Source organism: Pongo pygmaeus, chromosome 16 (genome assembly GCF_028885625.2).
Source record: "Pongo pygmaeus isolate AG05252 chromosome 16, NHGRI_mPonPyg2-v2.0_pri, whole genome shotgun sequence".
Taxonomy (NCBI): domain Eukaryota; kingdom Metazoa; phylum Chordata; class Mammalia; order Primates; family Hominidae; genus Pongo; species Pongo pygmaeus.
The window spans coordinates 69,525,613-69,545,368 of NC_072389.2; the positions used below are offsets into that span (position 1 = coordinate 69,525,613).

The following is a 19,756-nucleotide window of genomic DNA, read 5'->3' on the forward strand; positions in this document are numbered from 1 at the left end:
GGCTTCTGTTGGTTTTGAGTTGATGGCTTACATCCAAAATGATGTAATACATGCTTGAGCTACATGGTCAAACCAGCGATGCATAAATGCAAGGAAACCACCTGTCTCCTAATCCTTCTGCATCTTTCTTTAGTGAAATTTGCTTAAGAGCTTGTGAAATTTTCCCAGTTTGAATCTTTTCCCTCTCTGCCTTAAACATGCTGATAATTAGAAATCAAAACAGAGAGAAGACCCATAGCATGAGGCCAGGGTAAGTAAGGGTTGGCAAAGTATAATCTGGCCCATGGGCCAAATCTGACCCTGGTTCCTATTGCCATGAGCTACAAATTTAGGTTTTTACATTTTTAAAGGAATGAATGAGGGGAGAAAAGAATCTGGAGCAGACTATGTGTAGCCTCCAAAGTCTAAAAAATTTATTATCAGCCAGTCACGGTGGCTCACGCCCGTAATCCCAGCACTTTGGGAGGCCGAGGCAGGTGGGTCACGAGGTCAGGAGTTCAAGGCCAGCCTGGCCAAGATGGTGAACCCCTGTCTCTACTAAAAATACAAAAAATTAGCCAGGTGTGGTGGTGGGCATCTGTAATCTCATCTACTTGGGAGGCTGAGGCAGAGAATTGCTTGAACCCGGGAGGTGGAGGTTACAGTGAGCTGAGATGGCGCCACTGCACTCCTTTGCACAAAGTTTGCCCTACTCTAGAACGTGCAAGACTGTACGGTATGCACATATATTCACTCTTCTCTCTTGTACAGAGAGGCTACCACTTATGAGCTTTAACATAAATATAAGAATAGTTTCTTTGGCCTGTTTGTTATTTAACAACTGGGCTTTGGTTCTCCAGGGATATTGGAGCTGCTTGCTTCAGGTAGGCCTAACCCAGTGAAACTCAGGACAGCTGGTGCCTCTCCCTCCTGCTCCTGTGACCAGGCCACATTCTCTTTACTCTCTGAATACAGTTAACTGTGGTGTCAGTGACTGGGTTGCAGAGCCCTCAATTCCCAGATATGCAGTGGGCGGCATTGCTAAGACATGCCATGCAGTGTCAGCTGATTTGTCCCTTTTCCTTGTGAGATCAGAGAGGCCTCTGCTGTCTTTTCCTCCTTCCAGAGCTAGCGCTGAACACAGCCCAGTTTGCAAAGAGTCTAGCCATGCTTGGGAGCTCTGAGGACAACACGGCATTGTCACGGGCACTCTCCCAGCTGGCTGAGGTGGAAGAAAAAATTGAGCAGCTCCACCAGGAACAGGCCAACAATGACTTCTTCCTTCTTGCTGAGCTTCTGAGTGACTACATTCGCCTCCTGGCCATAGTCCGAGTAAGCTTCTGTTTCCTTTTCTCCTCCTTCCCTTGATTTGATTTGTTTTTCCTTTGCTGGTCCCCTTCCCAAGATAGCTTCCCCATCCCATTATAGCTTGTAAATAGGTGTCACTTTTTCTACTTTTAAGAGGAAAGGTTTACTATAAACCAAGCAATCTATTCACCTTTTAGCCAGTTATCACTGAATCATTTTGAGCCCCACAGCCAAGATTCCTAGATGGCATTTGGAGAAAAGACCACTCTTGAATTTCCAAATAGCTTGCCCTTTATTGTTGAGGCCAGACAGTGTCTTCTGTGGTCTTTTCTTGAAGCAAGGTTGCTTACAGACCTGCTCTCTTGGTCCCCTGGAACAGTGACTTCCTCAGTCCTTTGGTCTTTGCCTCCTTAACAGTAACTGGTGGCTTTGCCCTGGTTAAGAGCTCTTGCTGACTTCCACTTGTCCTTCCAGTATGGGCAGTCAGGTAACTACATGGAACTGGCTTGGCATTGCATGGAGGAGTGCGGCCAGGGGACTGAGAGAGCTTGTCACCAGAGCCTTCTTGTGCTGTGCCACCCCACACTGGTAACATTCCAGCCTGCCCCTCGTCGAGCACCTCACTCTTTCTCCTGGTGATCAAGCAGTGTGGTTTCCCCGTGAGCACTCCTAGTGATTAAGGTTAAGGAATTTTGACAGTGGTATTAGCTGTCACATGGCCTCCCTAAGACAGAGGAAAGAACCAAGATTCGGAAGCCTACACTCTAAGGGCCTAAGTCTGTCCCTGATTTGGCTTGGGATCAGGATGTGTGAGCCTCAGAGTTAGAACAGTGCCCACCGCTCGTTCCCCATCCCCAGCATATCTCCCATTAGGGAGCTTGTGCATTGTGTCAGGAGCTGAGCTGCTCCCAGGCTGTCGCTTCCCCCATGGTAGAGATGCCTCATAGAGCCTGGGAGGTTGCTCATTGTCCTCTCCCATTGCTGTTTGGTTTGCTGCTAACTCCAGAGTGATAAGAGGCTTGAAAAATAACCTGCTATGTAATTCTTAGAACTGGGCAGGCTACTTAGACTGGAGAGCCAGCTGCAGGAAGGGCACCCTCTGGGGGAAGCTTTCTATGAGGAGCATTGTTTGGGGTCTCTGGAGAGCACAGTTCTTGGATATGGCCCCCAGGCAGAGTGAGCTTGTACCACAGGGGTGAGGGCCTTGCTTAGAGCTACATGGGCTGGGGCTGGGGAAGTGTGCCTCATGGTACAGAATTGCGAATGGTCTTTTCTCAGAGACCCTCCATCTGCCTACCTCATGCTTATGAGCCTGGTGGTGGGATTGGAGAGAAGAGCAAAGGTTTCTTTTCTGCTCTTCCCTGAGCGTGGAGCCGGACCGCTGTTAGGCCAGTGGGTTGGGCTTGAGTCTAACTCAGATATGAGGTTGCCCTTTACCTAATCTTTTGACATTGAGGTGTTAAGATGCTGCAGGGGAGCAGCAGTGACAATGCTGGGGCAGTTGCATTCCCTAAGGTTCAAGTTTTGGCAAAAGCCTGCGCTAAGGAGGCATAGACAATATTCAGGGAAGGTGGGGCGTGGTGGCTTATGCCTGTAATCCCAGCACTTTGGGAGGCTGAGGCAGGTGGATCACCTGAGGTCAGGAGTTCAAGACCAGCCTGGCCAGTGTGGCGAAACCCCATCTCTACTAAAAATACAAAAATTATCCGTGCGTGGTGGTGGGCGCCTGTAATCCCAGCTACTCAGGAGGCTGAGGCAGGAGAATCACTTGAAACCAGGAGGTGGAGGTTGCAGTGAGCCAAGATCACGCCATTGCACTCCAGCCTGGGTGACAAGAGTGAAACTCCGTCTAAAAAGAAAATATTCGGGGAACTTTTGCAGGGCAGTGAGGGAGCCGCTGGAACCTGGCTGGGCGGCTGGCCCCAGGCACAGATCCTTGATCCAGGCTGCTGCTTGGAGCCTATTAAGCAAGTCCGGGTGGGCGTGGTTAGTCAGGCCAGCAGCTTCCTTTCCTGGAAATGTTGATTGTGGTCAAGGAACTGGAAACAAGGAAAACTAGCAAATAGATTTTGGGGAGCTTCTTGGAGGCCTTGGTAGCCTAGAGCAGGTGAGTGTGTGGTTGGGAAAAAGCAGTGTGGCCCTATGGTGGTTTTAGGTGTTGATTTAAAGATTTGTTAAGCTAACCTTGTGCATTTTTTGGGTGTCAGTTTAAAGGCTGGGTCCTTAGGGTGGACTTCCCTGACATATTTCCCAGGCTAAGCTAGGCCCCTGGTTTCATGTTATAGTACCCTGCTGCTTTCCCAGTAGTCTGCATACTTGTATCTATTTGTAATTGTGAATGTAATGTTGGCCTTTTCCATTAGATGGAAGTTCCATGAAAATGGGACCATGAGTTTCATCCACTGTATTCTTAGCTCCTGGCACATGGCAGGCACTCAGGGAAAGTATGTAGCCTTATGAACTGACTGATCTGAGGGAGGTACTTTTGTAAGCCATAGTATTGGTCACTGGCATGAGGCCACCTACTGGCTCCCTGCCATCCAGCCCTGGGAGTAGCATGAAGCAGCATGGCACTGGCCTCCTGGAAGCTTGGAGAGGAGTCTTACCCAAGCTTTGCTCCTAGACATTAAACTTCCCAGCTGGGCACTAACGTGGCTGCAGAACCTGCCCTTGCTCAGTCCGTCCCTGGTGCAGCTGCTGGGAGAGCCTGCCTCGAGGCAGAGCCAGCAGAGCTGTTGAAGAGCTGGTTGTGCTCCTCCTCAACCCCACCCCCACAGGCTGCCTTTGACCAGCGCATGAAGACATGGCAGCGCTGGCAGGATGCCCAAGCCACACTGCAGAAGAAGCGGGAGGCCGAGGCTCGGCTGCTGTGGGCCAACAAGCCTGATAAGCTGCAGCAGGCCAAGGACGAGATCCTCGAGGTGAGTCCCCTGAGGCAGCCCAGCCAGGGGTGTTCTGCTGGTTCCAAATGAACCCAGGGCCCATCCCACCCAGAGGTTTGGAACCCCCCAGGGGGAAGAGCGCTGATTGAGTCTAAAGGGCCGTGGCTGCTGAGGAAGCCTCTGAGAATGACTCCAGGCCTTCCTGAGGCCTAGTCCCCCTGTTCTTTTTCTACTCTACCCAGACTTGTCAAATCAGAATCTCTGGGCCGGCATGGTGGCTCACGCCTGTAATCCTAGCACTTTGGGAGGCCAAGGTGGGCGTATCACTTGAGGTCAGAGTTTTTTTGTTGTTGTTGTTGTTTTAGATGGAGTCTCGCTCTGTCACCAGGCTGGAGTGCAGTGGCGCGATCTCGGCTCACTGCAAGCTCTGCCTCCTGGGTTCACGCCATTCTCCTGCCTCAGCTTCCCAAGTAGCTGGGACTACAGGCTCCTGCCACCACACCTGGCTAATTTTTTGTACTTTTAGTAGAGACGGGGTTTCACCGTGTTAGCAGCCAAGATGGTCTCGATCTCCTGACCTTGTGATACACCTGCCTCGGCCTCCCAAAGTGCTGGGATTACAGGTGTGAGCCACCGCGCCCGGCCGAGGTCAGGAGTTCTAGACCAGCCTGGCCAACATGGTAAAACCCCATCTCTACTAAAAATACAAAAAATTAGCCGGGGCTGGGCACGGTGGCTCACCCCTGTAATCCCAGCACTTTGGGAGGCCAAGGTGAGCCGATCACGAGGTCAAGAGATTGAGACCATCTTGGCCAACATGGTGAAACCCCATCTCTACTAAAAAAAATACAAAAATTAGCTGGGCGTGGTAGCACCCACCTGTAGTCTCAGATACTCAGGAGGCTGAGGCAGGAGAATCGCTTGAACCTAGGAGGCGAAGGTTGCAGTGAGCCGAGATCAAGCCACTGCACTCCAGCCTGGCAACAGAGCAAGACTCTGTCTCAAAAAAAAAAAAATTAGGCGTGATGGCACACGCCTGTAGTCCTAGCTACTCAGGAGGCTGTGGCACGAGAACTGCTTGAACCTGAGAGGCAGAGGTTGCAGTGAGCCAAGATCGCACCACTGCACTCCAGCCTGGATGACAGAGCGAGACTCCATCTCAAAAAAAAAAAAAAGAATCTCGGCAGGAGGGGTCCTGGCTGGGTGTTTGAAAAGCTACCTAGCTGATTCAGATATGCCTTCTCGTGAGAACTAAATTAAGTTTTCCAGGCCTTTCAGCCCTGCTGGTGAGTACCTAAACTGGAGGCTGCTGGCATATCAGAGCCTTCTTGAAGGACCACAGTTGGTCCCAGATGCCTGAAACACAGGCATCTCTTTTTCCAGTCAGCCCCTAAAGTAGCCTTCTGCTGGACTCTGACTTACATGTGAAATCCTCTGTGACACCTCATCTTACCCACAGGGACAGACAGACATAATGATCAATTGAGGCCTCATATGTAAAATTGCTGTCCAAATGTGAAGGCTTAATAATGATGCTATAATATGAGGTGATCCTTTCTTTCCTCTTTCTTCCCAGTGGGAGTCTCGGGTGACTCAATATGAAAGGGACTTCGAGAGGATTTCAACAGTGGTCCGAAAAGAAGTGATACGGTTTGAGGTGAGGTAGAAGATCCTGCTTCTCACTTAGCATGCAGTGCTTGTTTTAGGAATACTCTTGGTGTTGTCCAACTCTATTGGGTAAAGAGAGAGGTGCCAGTGACTTGGCAGTTCTCGTGAGCAGGCGTGGCCTTCTTTGCGGGGTGTATGCTTGATCCTAGGCACAGTGGAAATCTTACACTTGTGGCGGGACCACAGCAGTTAAACACAAATCTTGCAGCTGCCACATACCCTCGGTCCCCTGTCGTTTCTCCTCCACTTCCCATCTCCTGCCCTCCAAAAAAGCCTTTCAAGGCCTTGGCAGACCCTCTTTGGCTGGAAATTACAGCTGTTCCACCTGCTGCCTCTACTTTCTGAGACTGTGTTTGGCCTTGGTCAGCAATAAACACCACCATCCCATCGAAAGGGAAAGCAAAAACTGGATGGTCAGTGTAGAATCTTGTCTCCTAGAAAGAGAAATCCAAGGACTTCAAGAACCACGTGATCAAGTACCTTGAGACACTCCTTTACTCACAGCAGCAGGTATGTAAGTTGTGCGTGACCTTCATCCTCTACTGCCCGCTCCAAAGGCCAGCTGCCTCCTTGGGGCTTCTGCGACGAGATGTGCAGGCCCTGCTTCTGAGGGGCTGGGCCCTCCTATAGTCCATCATTGAAAATAGGCCCTGCTGCTCTGACATGGAGCATCCAACAGGGTCTTTTACCAAGCAGGAGGGCCCAGGTCTGCTGCCCTCATTCTGAGGTGAGTTAGTTTTTGAGGACAAACCCCATCTCCCTGTAACTGCTTACCCTTCGAGGAGCCACCCCATGGTACCACCTGGCCCTCCTGAGGCTGAGGCCTCGTCAGTATGTGAAACAGTGGCCCCACTGTGAGGAACTAACTGAGCCAGGCAAAGCTGTGGCCACCACAGGGGTGCTCCCTCTGGGGTGGAGCCAAGACTGTCTTCAGAGACTGTCCTTGCACTTGGGGCTCAGGAACTGCTGCCTTCCCTGTCGAGAGGGAGGTGTGAAGGTCATGTGGCCTGTGCAGCTGCTCGGAGCCTGGCTTTGTGTGGCAGGCGGTTGGGGAGCGCCAGGGTACTGTGCTTGATTCCTCCCAGGCTGGCTTAGGCTCTGCCACTAGGTGGGGGCACTTGCTTAATGTCCCCACTTCTTTGCAGCTGGCAAAGTACTGGGAAGCCTTCCTTCCTGAGGCAAAGGCCATCTCCTAATGGACCAAGGACCCCAGAGCCCACCTGTGTGACGCTGCCTTTTTATACACTGTCCTCCTCCACCTTGCTGGACCCCCAGTGATGCATCCTGCCTAGGCTGGACTTAACCCCTTCCTCCCTGTCCCCACGACCAACTGTCCCCAGTTACTCTAACCGTTATTTCATTTAGCTTCCATATATATTTTCTTACCTAAGAGAATAGTTTCCTGCTTTAAGCAAAAGACCTACAATAGGTGGTGGAATTATGGGATGGGGTGGAGTATTGATATAAATATATAAATACAAATGTATATTTTTCAGGATGTGGTTTAGGAACTGGGAATAACGTTTTCTGTTACTCCTGATGGTGCCATGAAAAGGTTATGTAATAAAATATTTTAAAATCAGGTCACATGACTCAGAATGTTGGTGGTTTTTGCTTAGGCTGGGGAGCAGTTGGGAATCAGGTCTGGAATACTCCTAACCAAGAAGTTGCCCAGGTATAGTAAGTTTTTCTCTACCGTTCACAAGTTTTTTGCTGCTGCTTCCCTCTGGAAATGGCGTTTCTTTCTCTCTGCCTACCTCAGCTACCTGTTCTGAGGGTCTCAATCTGTTTCGTATTCCCACTTCTTTAGGGAAGGAGTTTTAAAAACATCTCTTAAAATAAGAGGAGCAATATCTATCAAAACCTATTCTCCTGCAATGGAGGCGGAGACTTTCTCTCTCTCTCTTTTTTTTTTTTTTTTTTTGGTATCCCTATCATTAAGCAAGAGCCTTTCTCTTTTATTCTTCCTGCTTCCCTAAGCTGCTCAGGGTTCTCTGAGTCTTGCCTTCTGATGGCAAGTCTTATATATAACTAAACCTATTTTTGTCACCCATCAAAACACATCCTCAGTAGACTGTGTGAAGGTGTGAAGGTCTGATAAGGACTTGATGCTTTATCTCCATAGACATGAAAGCCATGCCCTCTGCCTCTAGATAGGGTGATCCAAGAGCTCCTGAACCTTAGGAGGTTCAAAGAAGCTCTACTGTCTGTGCCCAGGAGGCAGCCTGCCAGCAAGAGCCCCCAGGAGTTGCACACACAGCCAAAGGGTGTTCACATAGATCTCTGCCGGTCTAGCCAGGGGAGGCCAGAGTCTCAGGTCGGTCAAGGCTGGGCTTCCCCCTTAGCTGTGTCCACAGCTGCTCAAGCTGTACTGGTCGGAGTGGGCTTTGAAGCTTCTTTGTGAGCTCGAGCTGCTGACTGCCACTATGGGAGCCTTGCCACCTCCAGCCCCTCCATCCCAAAGACGCTCCCGCCACTGGGGCCCCAGGTCCTACTGTATCAGTTCTCTTTGGTGGGGGGCTAAGGTTTGGGGCGAGGCAACCTGAGGCAAGAGAACGCAGTAAATATTCTGATTCCCTGTACACAGACGCAGCACCAAGGGAAGGGCCAGTGGTGCAAGTATTTCTTTTTAACAGGTGAAGTTTTTGGAAAAAGTCACTCTCCCTACCCCTCAGTATCCTTATCATCAACTTTGGTTTTATCCTTCCAGTCTTTATTATATGCTTGCTTTTACATAGTTGTAATAATATACACATAAAATATTTTGTATCCTGCTTTTATCATTCAACATTGTACATGTTATAAACATTTTCCTATATTGTTATATATCTTCACAAAGTTGATTTGTAAAGCTGTGTAATTTGAAGGCTTCCATAGGGTGACTGTACCATAATTTTGATTCATCCCTTGTTGGATTCTTGGTCAGGGGTTGTTTGTTTTGTTTTGTTGGTAACTTTAAAATTTTGAATACAATTTCAGATTTACAGAAAAGTTGCAGGACTATCACAAAGAACTCCTATATATCTTTTATCCAGATTGACTGAGTGTTTACATTTTATCCCATTTGCCTTATTTATATTTCATGTTGTATTTTCTTAATCATTTGAGAGTAATTTGCACAGATACCCCATTATGCCCAAAACAGTATGCATTTCCCTAAGAACAGGACATTCTCTTCTAAGAGAAGAAGAGAATTATTTTAAGCATTATTCAGGGTTTTTTTAAGTATTATTATCAAAATCAGGAAGTTTAACAGTGATTTAATACTGTTATCTAACCCATGATTCATATTTAAATTTTGCCATTTATCCCAATAATGTCCTATAAGCCATTCTTTTTCCTTGTGCAGTATCGTGTGTTACATTTGTAAATGTGTGTCTCTCAATACTGCAGATTCCTCAGCTTTCTTTTGTCTTTCATTACCATGACATTTTTGAAGAATACAGGCTATTTTGTCGAATGTTCCTCAGTTTGGATTTGTGTGATGGTTCCGCATGACTAGGTGAGGGTTTTGCATTCTGGGTGGGAATATCACAGAAGCAGTGTGTCGTCAGTGCATCGTAATCAGCGTATAATGTCAGTTGGTCCCATTAATGTTGTTAACTCTGTTCACCGCTTAGGTTGGTGTCTGCCAGATTTCATTTTAAATTTACGATTTCCCCTTTGTAATTTACAAGTAATTTGTGGGGAGATACTTTGAGACTAAGTATTTTGTTCCTCATTCACTAGTTATATAGTACCAGTTGATTAGTCTTGTCTGAGTTATTACTGTCATGATTGACCAACATGATTTCCTAACTCCATAATGCCTTCTACATTTATTGGTTGACATTCTACATAGAAAGAAAAACATCCTTTCTCACCATTTATTTATTCACTTGTTTATCAATATGGATGCAGGGATTCCTATTTTACTCAGAGTTGCAAGCCATTGCTTTGATTTTATCTTGATTCTCAAATTGTCCCAGATTTATAGCAGCCTCTCATGTGTTTGTAGCTTGCCCCCAGCAGGTTTTGAGTACTTTCTTACCTTCTGGCATAACAAGATGTTCCAGGCTCGTCTTGAATGTTCCCTGCCCTAGCCCTGGAATCAGCCATTTCTCCAGGGAGTCTTGGTTCCTTATAATGGAGAATGGTATTTATTTATTTTTATTTGATTTGATTATTATTACTATTTTTGAGACAGAGTCTCGCTCTTGTCGCCCAGGCTGGATTGCAATGGCACAATCTCAGCTCACTGCAACCTCCACCTACCGGGTTCAAGCAATTCTCCTGCCTCAGCCTGCCAAGTAGCTGGGATTACAGGTGCCTGCCCCCACACCTGGCTAATTTTTGCATTTTTGGTAGAAATGGAGGTTTTACCATGTTGGCGAGGCTGGTCTCGAACTCCTGACCTCAGGTGATCTGCCCACCTGAGCCTCCCAAAGTGCTGGGATTACAGGTGTGAGCCACCGTACCCAGCCAGAGAATGTTATTTAGAAACCAAGATCTGGGTGCCAAATGTACTTCTTGTTACTGGAATGTCATTGCCTCTAGGCTCTCACCATACAGTGCAAAGATATATAGATAGATAGATTTATAGAAACAAGATAGGGTAGAGATACCTGACATAAATAGATACTAAAAATCATGAATTCACACTGATGCTTTGAGACCAGCCCTGTAGGTTTATTCCAGTCTGCCCCCTTTTCCATGTTGTTAACTCTTTCCTCCAGAGAGACAAAGATTTCAGGTTGCTTTGTTAAGTTCCATCTAATGATCATTCTGACATAAGTCTGTTTTTCTTATTTCCTTGGAATGACATCTCCTCTGGTTTCAGAACTTCCTCCTCTGCTTCCTGTATCCTGAGGCTGGCGGGGCCAGTTGTCTTTAGGGCTTGTGTATTTTTGTAAAGAGCTTGCACGTGTGGAAATCAAGTAGGCCAGTAGTGGGTTAGGGGTACTGAGCCAGAAGCCTCTACAAGGAATAACAGGAGCACAAAGGAAGAAGGTGGTATTCCAGCTGGGGACCCAGGAGGGAGAACTTTGTGGAGAACCTGATGCTTGAACTGAGTCTAAAAGGTGTAAAAGTGTTTGTTGCTTCTGCCTCCCTGTCTGTCTGGCAGTGTGAGGTAGGCGCATCTAGGGGAATGTCAAGTGGCTTTGGTGTGGGGTAAAGTCAGTGAGGCCCATGGAGAAAAACGAGCAGGAGCCACATCACATGGGTGCCTGATAGGACCTGGGAGGCACTTTCCACATTTCTGTTGTCGCTTCGTGATCTGGACACACCAGAAGGCGTGAGACTGGAGGCAGGAAGAGCAGCCAGGCTCATCCTTACCCTCAGGAGAGCTGAAAAGGGCAGGTATGGTGGGGCCAGATCTCAGGAGAGTTTCGGAACCACTGAGATCGGTCCTTGATTTGATGAGAGGCCTGAGGGGAGAGGGAGGTAGCTAGCATGCCCCGCAGGCTTCTGGCCCAGACACTGGGCAGACAGTGAAGCCCTTTGTAACACATGAGGCAATAGGTTTGGGGCAGATGGGAGGGGAAGCAGTGGTGGGGGCAGTGAGTGCTGAAGGTGTTTTAAGAAGCGGCTCTGGGCCAGGCACAGTGGCTTACACCTGTATTCCTAGCATTTTGGGAAGCCGAGGTGGGAGGATCACTTGAGCCCAAGAATTTGAGACCAGCCTGGGGAATATAGTGAGACCCTGTCCCTACAAAAATAAAAACAACTAGCTGGGTGTGTGGTGGTGCATGCCTGTAGCCCCAGCTACGCGGGAACATCACCTGAGCCCAGGAGGTTGAGGTTGCAGTGAGCTCCAATTGCGCCACTGCACTCCAGCCTAGGTGACAGAGCAAGATCTTGTCTCAAAAAAAAAAAAGCAGCTCTGGATGGGAAGGGAGGCCAGGTGCTTTAAGTAGGGGAGACAGAGTTAAAGGAGGCTTTGTTTTACTTAAAGGTGGGACAAACTTAAGCATGTTAATAAAAATCAGAGAAGAGAAAGAGAATGACTATCAGAGCTATGTTTGGAAGAAAATGGGGTCCAGAGCTCAGGAAGGGGACCTGTGTTCAGAGAGTGCCTCACTGCTGAGGCCACAGGAAAGAATCTGTAGGTGGAGGGGAGGCCGAAGAGGGGAAGTTTCATGCTTGATAATTAAAATTTTCTGAGATAGGAATGTCATATTTCCCTATTTAAGCCAAGTTTTTTTAGATAAAAGGTATGGAACCTGCTTTCCCCTTGGCTAGTTCAGCGTTTGGGCTCTGGAGTGCTGAAGATGAGGACTGGACTTCGAGCTGGTGTGATCCCAGTATTCAGTGTCAGTACTCAGTGACAAAATAAATGAGAGAAACGGGAATAAGAATTGTCGCTTACACAAAAATACTAGCAACTGTTAACTCTTCCCAGAAGATTTTCATTCTGAATGCTCCTGTAGCTGGGAACCCTAAAAAAAAAAAAAAAAAAAAAAAAAGTTTTTGAAGCAACTCACGTTTTAAAAAAGGAGAGGAACTCCTGGAAATCTCAGGATGGGGCCAAGATGTGGCTGGAGAGTGTGTGGTGATGGAGGGCGTGTCCTTTGCCGAGCACACTCAGGGCCCACAGGAAGCCCATAGACTTAAAGGACATCAAGCCCCAAGGTGGTGGGATTTTCTCCACCAGTACTTGGCAGCCTGGGGGGAAGGGGAGGGCGGGAGAAGATAATGGGGATCCCTGGCTTCAAACATAGGAGGACACATCTGTGCTACAGTGCGCACATGCCTGGATGTACACTCTGTCTTTGGAGACACTGGCTAAGAGTCTCTGCTCCATGTTTGGACAGGGTCATGCCTGATCTGAGATAAATGGGCAAGAACAACTGAAGCCTGTCTTCTGGTGCATGTGTCACCTGCTGATACTGCATCTTGTGATAAAGTTGGGTGATTTACAGTCTCTACCAAATGGTAAACTCTGGGGTCTTATGCCTTTATAACTCCATGGGCCCCAGCAAAGGTTCAGGCTCAAAACAGGTGTCAAATAGTTAACTGTTGAATGATTGTTGCCCAGTTGCAGGCCCTGCCACCTGGCATTCATACTGTCTGTGAAAGGACCCAGCTCACCTTTCCCTCTTTATCTCCCAGTCCTTCCCAACAGTGCCGACACCTCATGGAAACTGCAAATGTGCTAATTCTCACTTCTTTGTGGCCCGAGGAGGCTGGGTTAATGCTGGGCTTGGTACCTTAAGCACCCTTTCTCCCTTCCCCGTCTTCAGTCTCAGAATTACACCTGTCTGAAGCAGGCATTTTCCAATGCCCTAGATGGGAATATAAGTGTAAGGAGATGTGGAGCATTTGCCTGTGTGTCAGAACATTCACTGAGGATCCTCACAGGCACTTCTAGAAACCAAGTCCTTGAAGATGACTAACCAGAAATGCCCGTCATAGCACTGTTTACAGTTGCAAAAACTGAAGCCAATTGAAATGTCCATCAGGAGGGGATTAAATGAATTATGGTACAGTTACACCATTGAATATTTTACAGCCATTGAAGATGATATATAGCTATATTCATTGACAAGGAAAACTCATATTTTTGAGTGAAAAAAGCAGGTTATAGAATTGCATGATAGTCACATTTATATAAAACTTTATATATGGGAAGGATGTTGATTGAATTGTTAATAACTATGGTCACCTCTAGAGATGGAAGTTTGCATTACCTTTAATTTTTAATACCATTTTGTATTGCTTAAAATTTCTATGTATTATCGTTAAAATAAGAAAAATCAAATAAAGCTATTTTCATTATGGGAAAGCAATCCAGTGCATCCTTTGAGGCCCGCGTCACATATCTGTTCTTCGGGCAGCTTCCCCAATCCGCCCTGCGTCTGTCGTCCTCTTCAGCCTCTGGTCTTCCTCTCCTGTGTGGTGTCAGCTCTGAGGCGGTCTCTGTAGCCTCCTGAGCCCTGGACTCCCTGGGGTCCTGGGCTGCACTGTCTCTGCTCATCCCGGTGTCCTCCACCACCTGCAGAGGAGCCTCCGGGGCAATGGCTGCTCCTCGGCTCAAGATCATTGCCGTACAAACCTGTGGGTCACTGAGGCCAGATCTGGGGATTTTTCAAGAGATCCGGAAATCTGGCCTAATTTGAGGTTTAATAGGCCTCACTGTGGTTGGTAAGACTGGTGCTCAGTGTGCTGGGGAAGTCTGCAGGCCCCACAAGGCTTGCCCCAGACAGGCCTTTTACCCCTTTGGCCCTTGTCTGTTATGGAAATGCTCCTCTGGCTCTGATGACCAGACCTCGGGGCAGAAAACTTCACCCACCCAAGGCTGCTCAGAGGAAGCCAGCTGCTTGCCCTCCACAGGATGCTCTTTGTCTGGGTCCAGAAAAGAAACAGAAAAACCCTGTCCAATCCGAGACAGGACCTTTCCATAAAGAGATGTGACTGTTTCCAAATGACTGCCCCCTCGGGGCTTCAGAGCTCGCTGCTTCCTCTTCCATTATGAGCTGCAGTGGCGATAGCCACAGGGGCCCAACATGCAGGTTTCACTGGCAGCCTCTCAAGAAAAATAGACGAGGCTCCTGTGGCCAGGAGCATGTTCCGCAGCAGGGGACAGACTGCCCATGACCGCCCCTCCCACTCTCGGGTCTAATTATTAACTATAGTAAGAACTGCCTCTGGGCCCTGAGATAGCTCACATCCAGCACTGTCACCCTGCAGGGTGCACTCATGACCCACACTAAGGACAGGTTTGGGGAGCTGAAGCAGCTGGCCCAGGTCGCACCCCAGAGCTAAGATGAACTCAAGCTCTTAGCATGGCCTCTCTGCCACACCCTATCCCACACACTGTAGACATCTAGACGGGGACAGACAAGAGGAACCTGGAAATCAACCCACTAAGTTTTTTTTTGTTGTTTTGTTTTGTTTTTTGAGGTGGAGTTTTGCTCTTGTTGCCCAGGCTGGAGTGCAATGGTGCCATCTCAGCTTACCGCAACCTCCGCCTCCCGGTTCAAGCAATTCTCCTGACTCAGCCTCCCAAGTAGCTGAGATTACAAGCACGTGCCACCATGCCTGGCAAATTTTGTATTATTAGTAGAGACGGGGTTTCTCTATTTTGGCCAGGCTGGTCTCGAACTCCCAACCTCACGTGATCCGCCCACCTCGGCCTCCCAAAGTGCTGGGATTACAGGCACCACACCCGGCCCTAAGTTGTTTTCTTAAAGACCTGAAGGCATCCACACAGTAGGCCTGTTAAGGACAAGTCCCATTTGGATACCCACCTGGCCTGGTAAGCACTGGAGCGTCTCTGACCCCTGCAAGACACTCTTTCCCCAGACGGGCAGGGGTTGCCCAGTGGAGTAGTAGCAGAGGCTAGAAGACAGAAGCAGCTTTGGTGAGTAGCTGGGGACCTTAATGGCAGACGTGAAAAACTCCACTTGCTGAGAAGCCACCGGCAGCACCCTGGGGACAGCTAGCATATGAGGCAGGGCTGCCTCCCTTCCAGACCTCGAGGTCTGGAGCTCCTGCCCATCCTGGCTTCTGCCTGTTGTCCCCAATTCTTGGTCCCTCAGCTCTCTTCACAATGAACCCGTTACTTGAGGGACCCAAGCGTGTCTTTGTTTCTTGAACCCCAGTGCTTGGCACACCAGAGGGGCCCCTTGGTTGATTGGCTGACACAGCTCTGAAAGGCGCTGGGAGTTGCTGTATCACACACGCAGCCTGGAGAGCTGTGCCGTCAAAGTACTGGGGTGGCCTTTGCCGGCTCTCCGTGTGCCAAGACCTGAGTCGTGTTGTCTGAAGCAGCTGAGCTGCCGCTGTCCTATCTGGGCAGGGGACAGGAGACTCCTAGAAGTGACATTGCTGGCTGGAGCCCCGGGTCTGGGGCCTGCCTGTCCTGGACCAATTTTTGCTCTAAGGACTTGGACAGGACATGCTTGTCAGAGGTGCCTTCTAACACAGCTGCTTCCAGTACCCACCCCTCCCTCATGCCTCGCTTCCCCCCGTTGGCAGAAGTGAAGAGTTTGGACCAACTCAGTAACAACGCTTTTTAGTGGCACTCTTTTTAAAAGACACATTACACCAAAATCTAATAAACATAAAAATGATGTTTTTAAATGTTATATTTATTATTTCAGTTTATAAAATGTACTTATTAACAAGGTAATCAGTAGGAATTCTGTAAACAGCAGGAGGCTGTTTTGATGAACAGCATAGTTGGTGATTTATATCAACCTCTGTTTCTAATTTCTTTACTATTTTTGGTTGCACAATATGGAGGAAATCAGAAAAATCCTTATTGCAGTGTTAGTAGTTGAAATTGTTAATTTTTTTTTTAAGCTAACCTTGCAGTCTCAGGGTATAGAAGAAATAGTAGAATCTGCTTTTGTTGTCAGTGAGTCAGTATCCATCAGGATGAACCATGTCATTGGTAAGACCCTGCCGTTTTTTGCCTACAAAAACGGCAAATTCACATAATTCAGTCAATAATAGCTAACATCTCTCTGCTGTGTGCTGGGCCCCATGCCAAACACTGTGGAAGCTGCTGTCATTTAATCCACACACCACTCTGTTGTGTGAGGACCCTGAGATAAGGACAGATAAGGACCCTGAGCCTCAGGGGGGTTGTCCAAGGTGATACCGGTGACCAGAGCTGGCTGGGGTGGAGCAGGCAAGGTTCATAATGGCTCAGACAGCCCCCAGTGGCTGGGCCCCTCCTGGCCAGTCCACCCCTCCGCTGCCACCCGCCCAGCCCGGGCCCAGAAAAGAATCCAGCCTCTGTGCCCCGTGGCGCCCACAAGCTCGTGGCCCAGGGGCTGTTTGTTTTCTTAACGAGGTTATCCAAACCTCCTGAGCAGCCTTTGTGGCGCAGCAGAAGCCTTGCCGGTGAAAGGGGGCTTTGTGTGACTGCAGTGGAAGCCAGGGCCTGAGCTAAGGCAGGGGCTGTGGGCCAGCCTACCCGTGCGCAGGAATGGGGCGAGTCGGGGTACATCTTCACTCCCCAGCCCTTCCTGCCCTCTGCTCCTTGGTTCTATTTCCAAGTGGCAAACTGCCGACTCTATGCCTGCATAGAGGAGCGAGTGGAGCCCGGCCCCTGGCGGGGCTGCTGCGGTAATCAGGAGACCGGTGCTTGCTTAGTGTGATCTCCAACCAGGAGCTTCAGCACCACCAGGGAGCTTGTTGAAGATGACTGCTTCAGGCTCCACCCCAGCCCAGCAATTAGAAAATCCAGGGCCAGGGCGGCCGGGCGCAGTGGCTCACGCCTGTAACCCCAGCACTTTGGGAGGCCGAGGCGGGCGGATCACGAGGTCAGGAGATCGAGACCATCCTGGCTAACACGGTGAAACCCCGTCTCTACTAAAAATACAAAAAATTAGCCGGGCGTGGTGGCGGGCACCTGTAGTCCCAGCTACTAGGAGGCTGAGGGAGAATGGCGTGAAACCGGGAGGCAGAGCTTGCAGTGAGCCGAGATCACGCCACTGCACTCCAGCCTGGGCGACAGAGCCAGACTCCGTCTCAAAAAAAAAAAAAAAAGAAAGAAAGAAAATCCAGGGCCAGGGCACTCAAATCTGAGATTTCACAGCCCTACAAGTGGTGGTGATGATTGCTAAAGTCTGAGAACTACTATAATCTAATATGGAAATACTATCCATGTGCTAGATCGTGGTGGAGAAAAGACAAAAGCTTGTATCATAAAACAGCTCATTCTAAAAACAAGTTACTTTGAGGTCTGCACACCCATCATATAGAGTCTGGAACGTGGTGTTCATATGCTGAGCTGGCCAGCACTGAAAGCGTACAGAAAGCAAACTTTTCTTTCGTTGTAGTAACTGCTGTGGTATTTACATCATGTCATGCTTTCCTCTTTATAGGAAAATATTTGGCTGGGCACTGTGGCTCACACCTATTATCCCAGCACTTTGGGAGGCCAAGGCAGGAGGATCAGTTGAGCCCAGGAGTTGGAGACCAGCTTGGGCAGCATAGTGAGACCCTGTCTCTATGAAACAAAACTAAACAAAAATTAGCCAGGCTTAATAGTGCATACCTGTAGTCTCAGCTACTTGGGAGGCTGAGCGCTTGAGCCTGGCACGTCAAGGCTGCAGTGAGCCATGATTGTGCCACTGCACTCCAGCCTCAGCAAACGAGTGAGACCCGTCTCAATAAATTAATACATAATTGATTTTTAAAAATTAGAAAATATTCTCCATACCTTGTTTTATCTCCCCAAAGACATCTTAAATGCCTCTGTGTGAAGGATCTTGTTTTTCTTCTTTTGTACCTGCACTCTTATGCGGTGGAACACTGTGCAATTAGGAGCTGCAGGTTCACTATCACATGTTTGACAAGTCAGTTGCATGGAATCTCTTTCCACAACTGGTGATGAAAATCCACTGATCTGAGGCTTCCTGGAACACCTGAAAATTAAGTAAATGGATAAAGTAGACAATGATCTGCCAAGAGAGAAGAGAGGAGAGGTGTGTTTAACTCTGGAGGTAGGAAGAAGATTCTTGTTGTCCCACGTTGCAGGCGGCCTTTAACCCTTCAGCAGCCGCTGCTCCTTCCCCAACCTAGTTTTTTCTCAACATACCCCCACTGCCCATTCATTCATATGGTCTTTCAATCACAAATATTATTCATATAGTCTTTCAACCCAAATGTTTTTGAGACACACAGTAACCAAACAATAATTGCAGACTGTAATATGTGCATAGAAAGGGTCATATGGTAGAGTGGTCAAGCAGGAAGCCTCAGCCAGCTGAGGTGGCTCACGCCTGTTATCCCAGCACTTTGTGAGGTCAAGGTGGGTGCATAGCTTTAGCCCAGGAGTTTGAGACCAGCCTAGCCAATGTTGCCAAACTCCGTCTCTACAAAAAATACAAAAATTAGCTGGGTGTGGTGGTGCGCACCTGTAGTCCCAGTTACTCAGGAGGCTGAGGTGGGAAAATCACCTAATCTGCAGTGAGCCCTGTGGTTGCGTCACTGCACTCCAGCCTGGGTGACTGGAGTGAGGCCCTGTCTCAAAAAAACAAACAAACAAACAAACAAACCTTTTTGAGTTGAGTTTTAGGCTAAGAATTGGAGGATGAGCCCAATCCTTGAAGAGTCAAGGAAGAGTGTCCCCAGGTGGAGCAAACAGCCTAATGCAAAGGCCCTGAGGCAGGAAAGAGCTTGTCAGGTTGGAAGAGCCTGGTGCATGATGGGGAAAGGAGAGGAAAGGAGGTGGAAGATGGAGGTTGGGCTGGGTTGTTTACAGCTTTGTGGATTGCATAGGGAGAGTGGGTTTTATTCTAAGTGCAGTGGGAAACATTGGAAGGTTTTAAGCACATGCCTTGATAACAGTTTGTGCTGCAGGGTAGAGAATGGACGTTCTATTGGGGATGAAGGCAGGAAAAAATGAAGACTCACTGACAGAGGGGCAGACAGTCATTAGAATGAAGACCAAGAAGTCTGAGGATCCTAGGAGAGGCCTCCCTGGACAGTAGGAGTTGGGGAGGCCCTGTAGGCCAGGGAAAGCTGGGTCCCTGAATGATGGGGCCGTAGGGAGGAAATGAAAGCACAGCACTTCTCACTCTGGGCTGCTTTTCTTCTAGGGGACCCCACTAGAATCTGGGAATTTTCAGCTTCCTGATTCTGTGGTCCTTGTGTGATGCAATTTGGAAAAAGAGAATGTGGGACATGATATTGGTGAGACCTGTTTGCCCCATTTTGGGGTTGTCATCTCAGCCCTTCTCTGGGGACAGGGCTGGGGAAGGAGATTTTTTGCTCCAGCTCAGAGGCATCTCTGCAGAAGCAGGGGAGGGGTTAGTCCCCTCAACCACAGCCCCGAAGACAGGCACTCTGCTTCCTCCTGCCTACCCCAAGACCTCCCACTACGTATGAGCTTTGGAAGGCAGGGCCTCGCCTCTCTGCATGTCACGGGGCCTTTCTAGGGGAAGTCAGGGGAGTAGAGGACCTGCCATGGTGCTGCTGAT

General features: G+C 48.6%; 1 protein-coding gene across 2 annotated transcripts in view; it reads left to right on the forward strand.

Annotated features, from left to right (window-relative positions):
• SNX1 (sorting nexin 1) overlaps window positions 1–13,602 on the forward strand; it is a 47,955-nt gene extending 34,353 nt beyond the window's left edge. The window contains exons 11-15 of one of the 2 annotated variants that reach the window (XM_054450119.2): window positions 1,106–1,311; window positions 4,065–4,208; window positions 5,746–5,826; window positions 6,276–6,347; window positions 6,983–7,419. In XM_054450119.2, coding sequence (XP_054306094.1) covers window positions 1,106–1,311; window positions 4,065–4,208; window positions 5,746–5,826; window positions 6,276–6,347; window positions 6,983–7,033 — 554 coding nt within the window. In that variant the 3' untranslated portion in view covers window positions 7,034–7,419. Of the gene's footprint in view, window positions 1–1,105; window positions 1,312–4,064; window positions 4,209–5,745; window positions 5,827–6,275; window positions 6,348–6,982; window positions 7,420–7,456 lie in introns of those variants that run through there. The other variant, XM_063652272.1, reaches the window with a different exon arrangement.
• The last annotated feature ends 6,154 nt before the right edge of the window (window positions 13,603–19,756 follow it).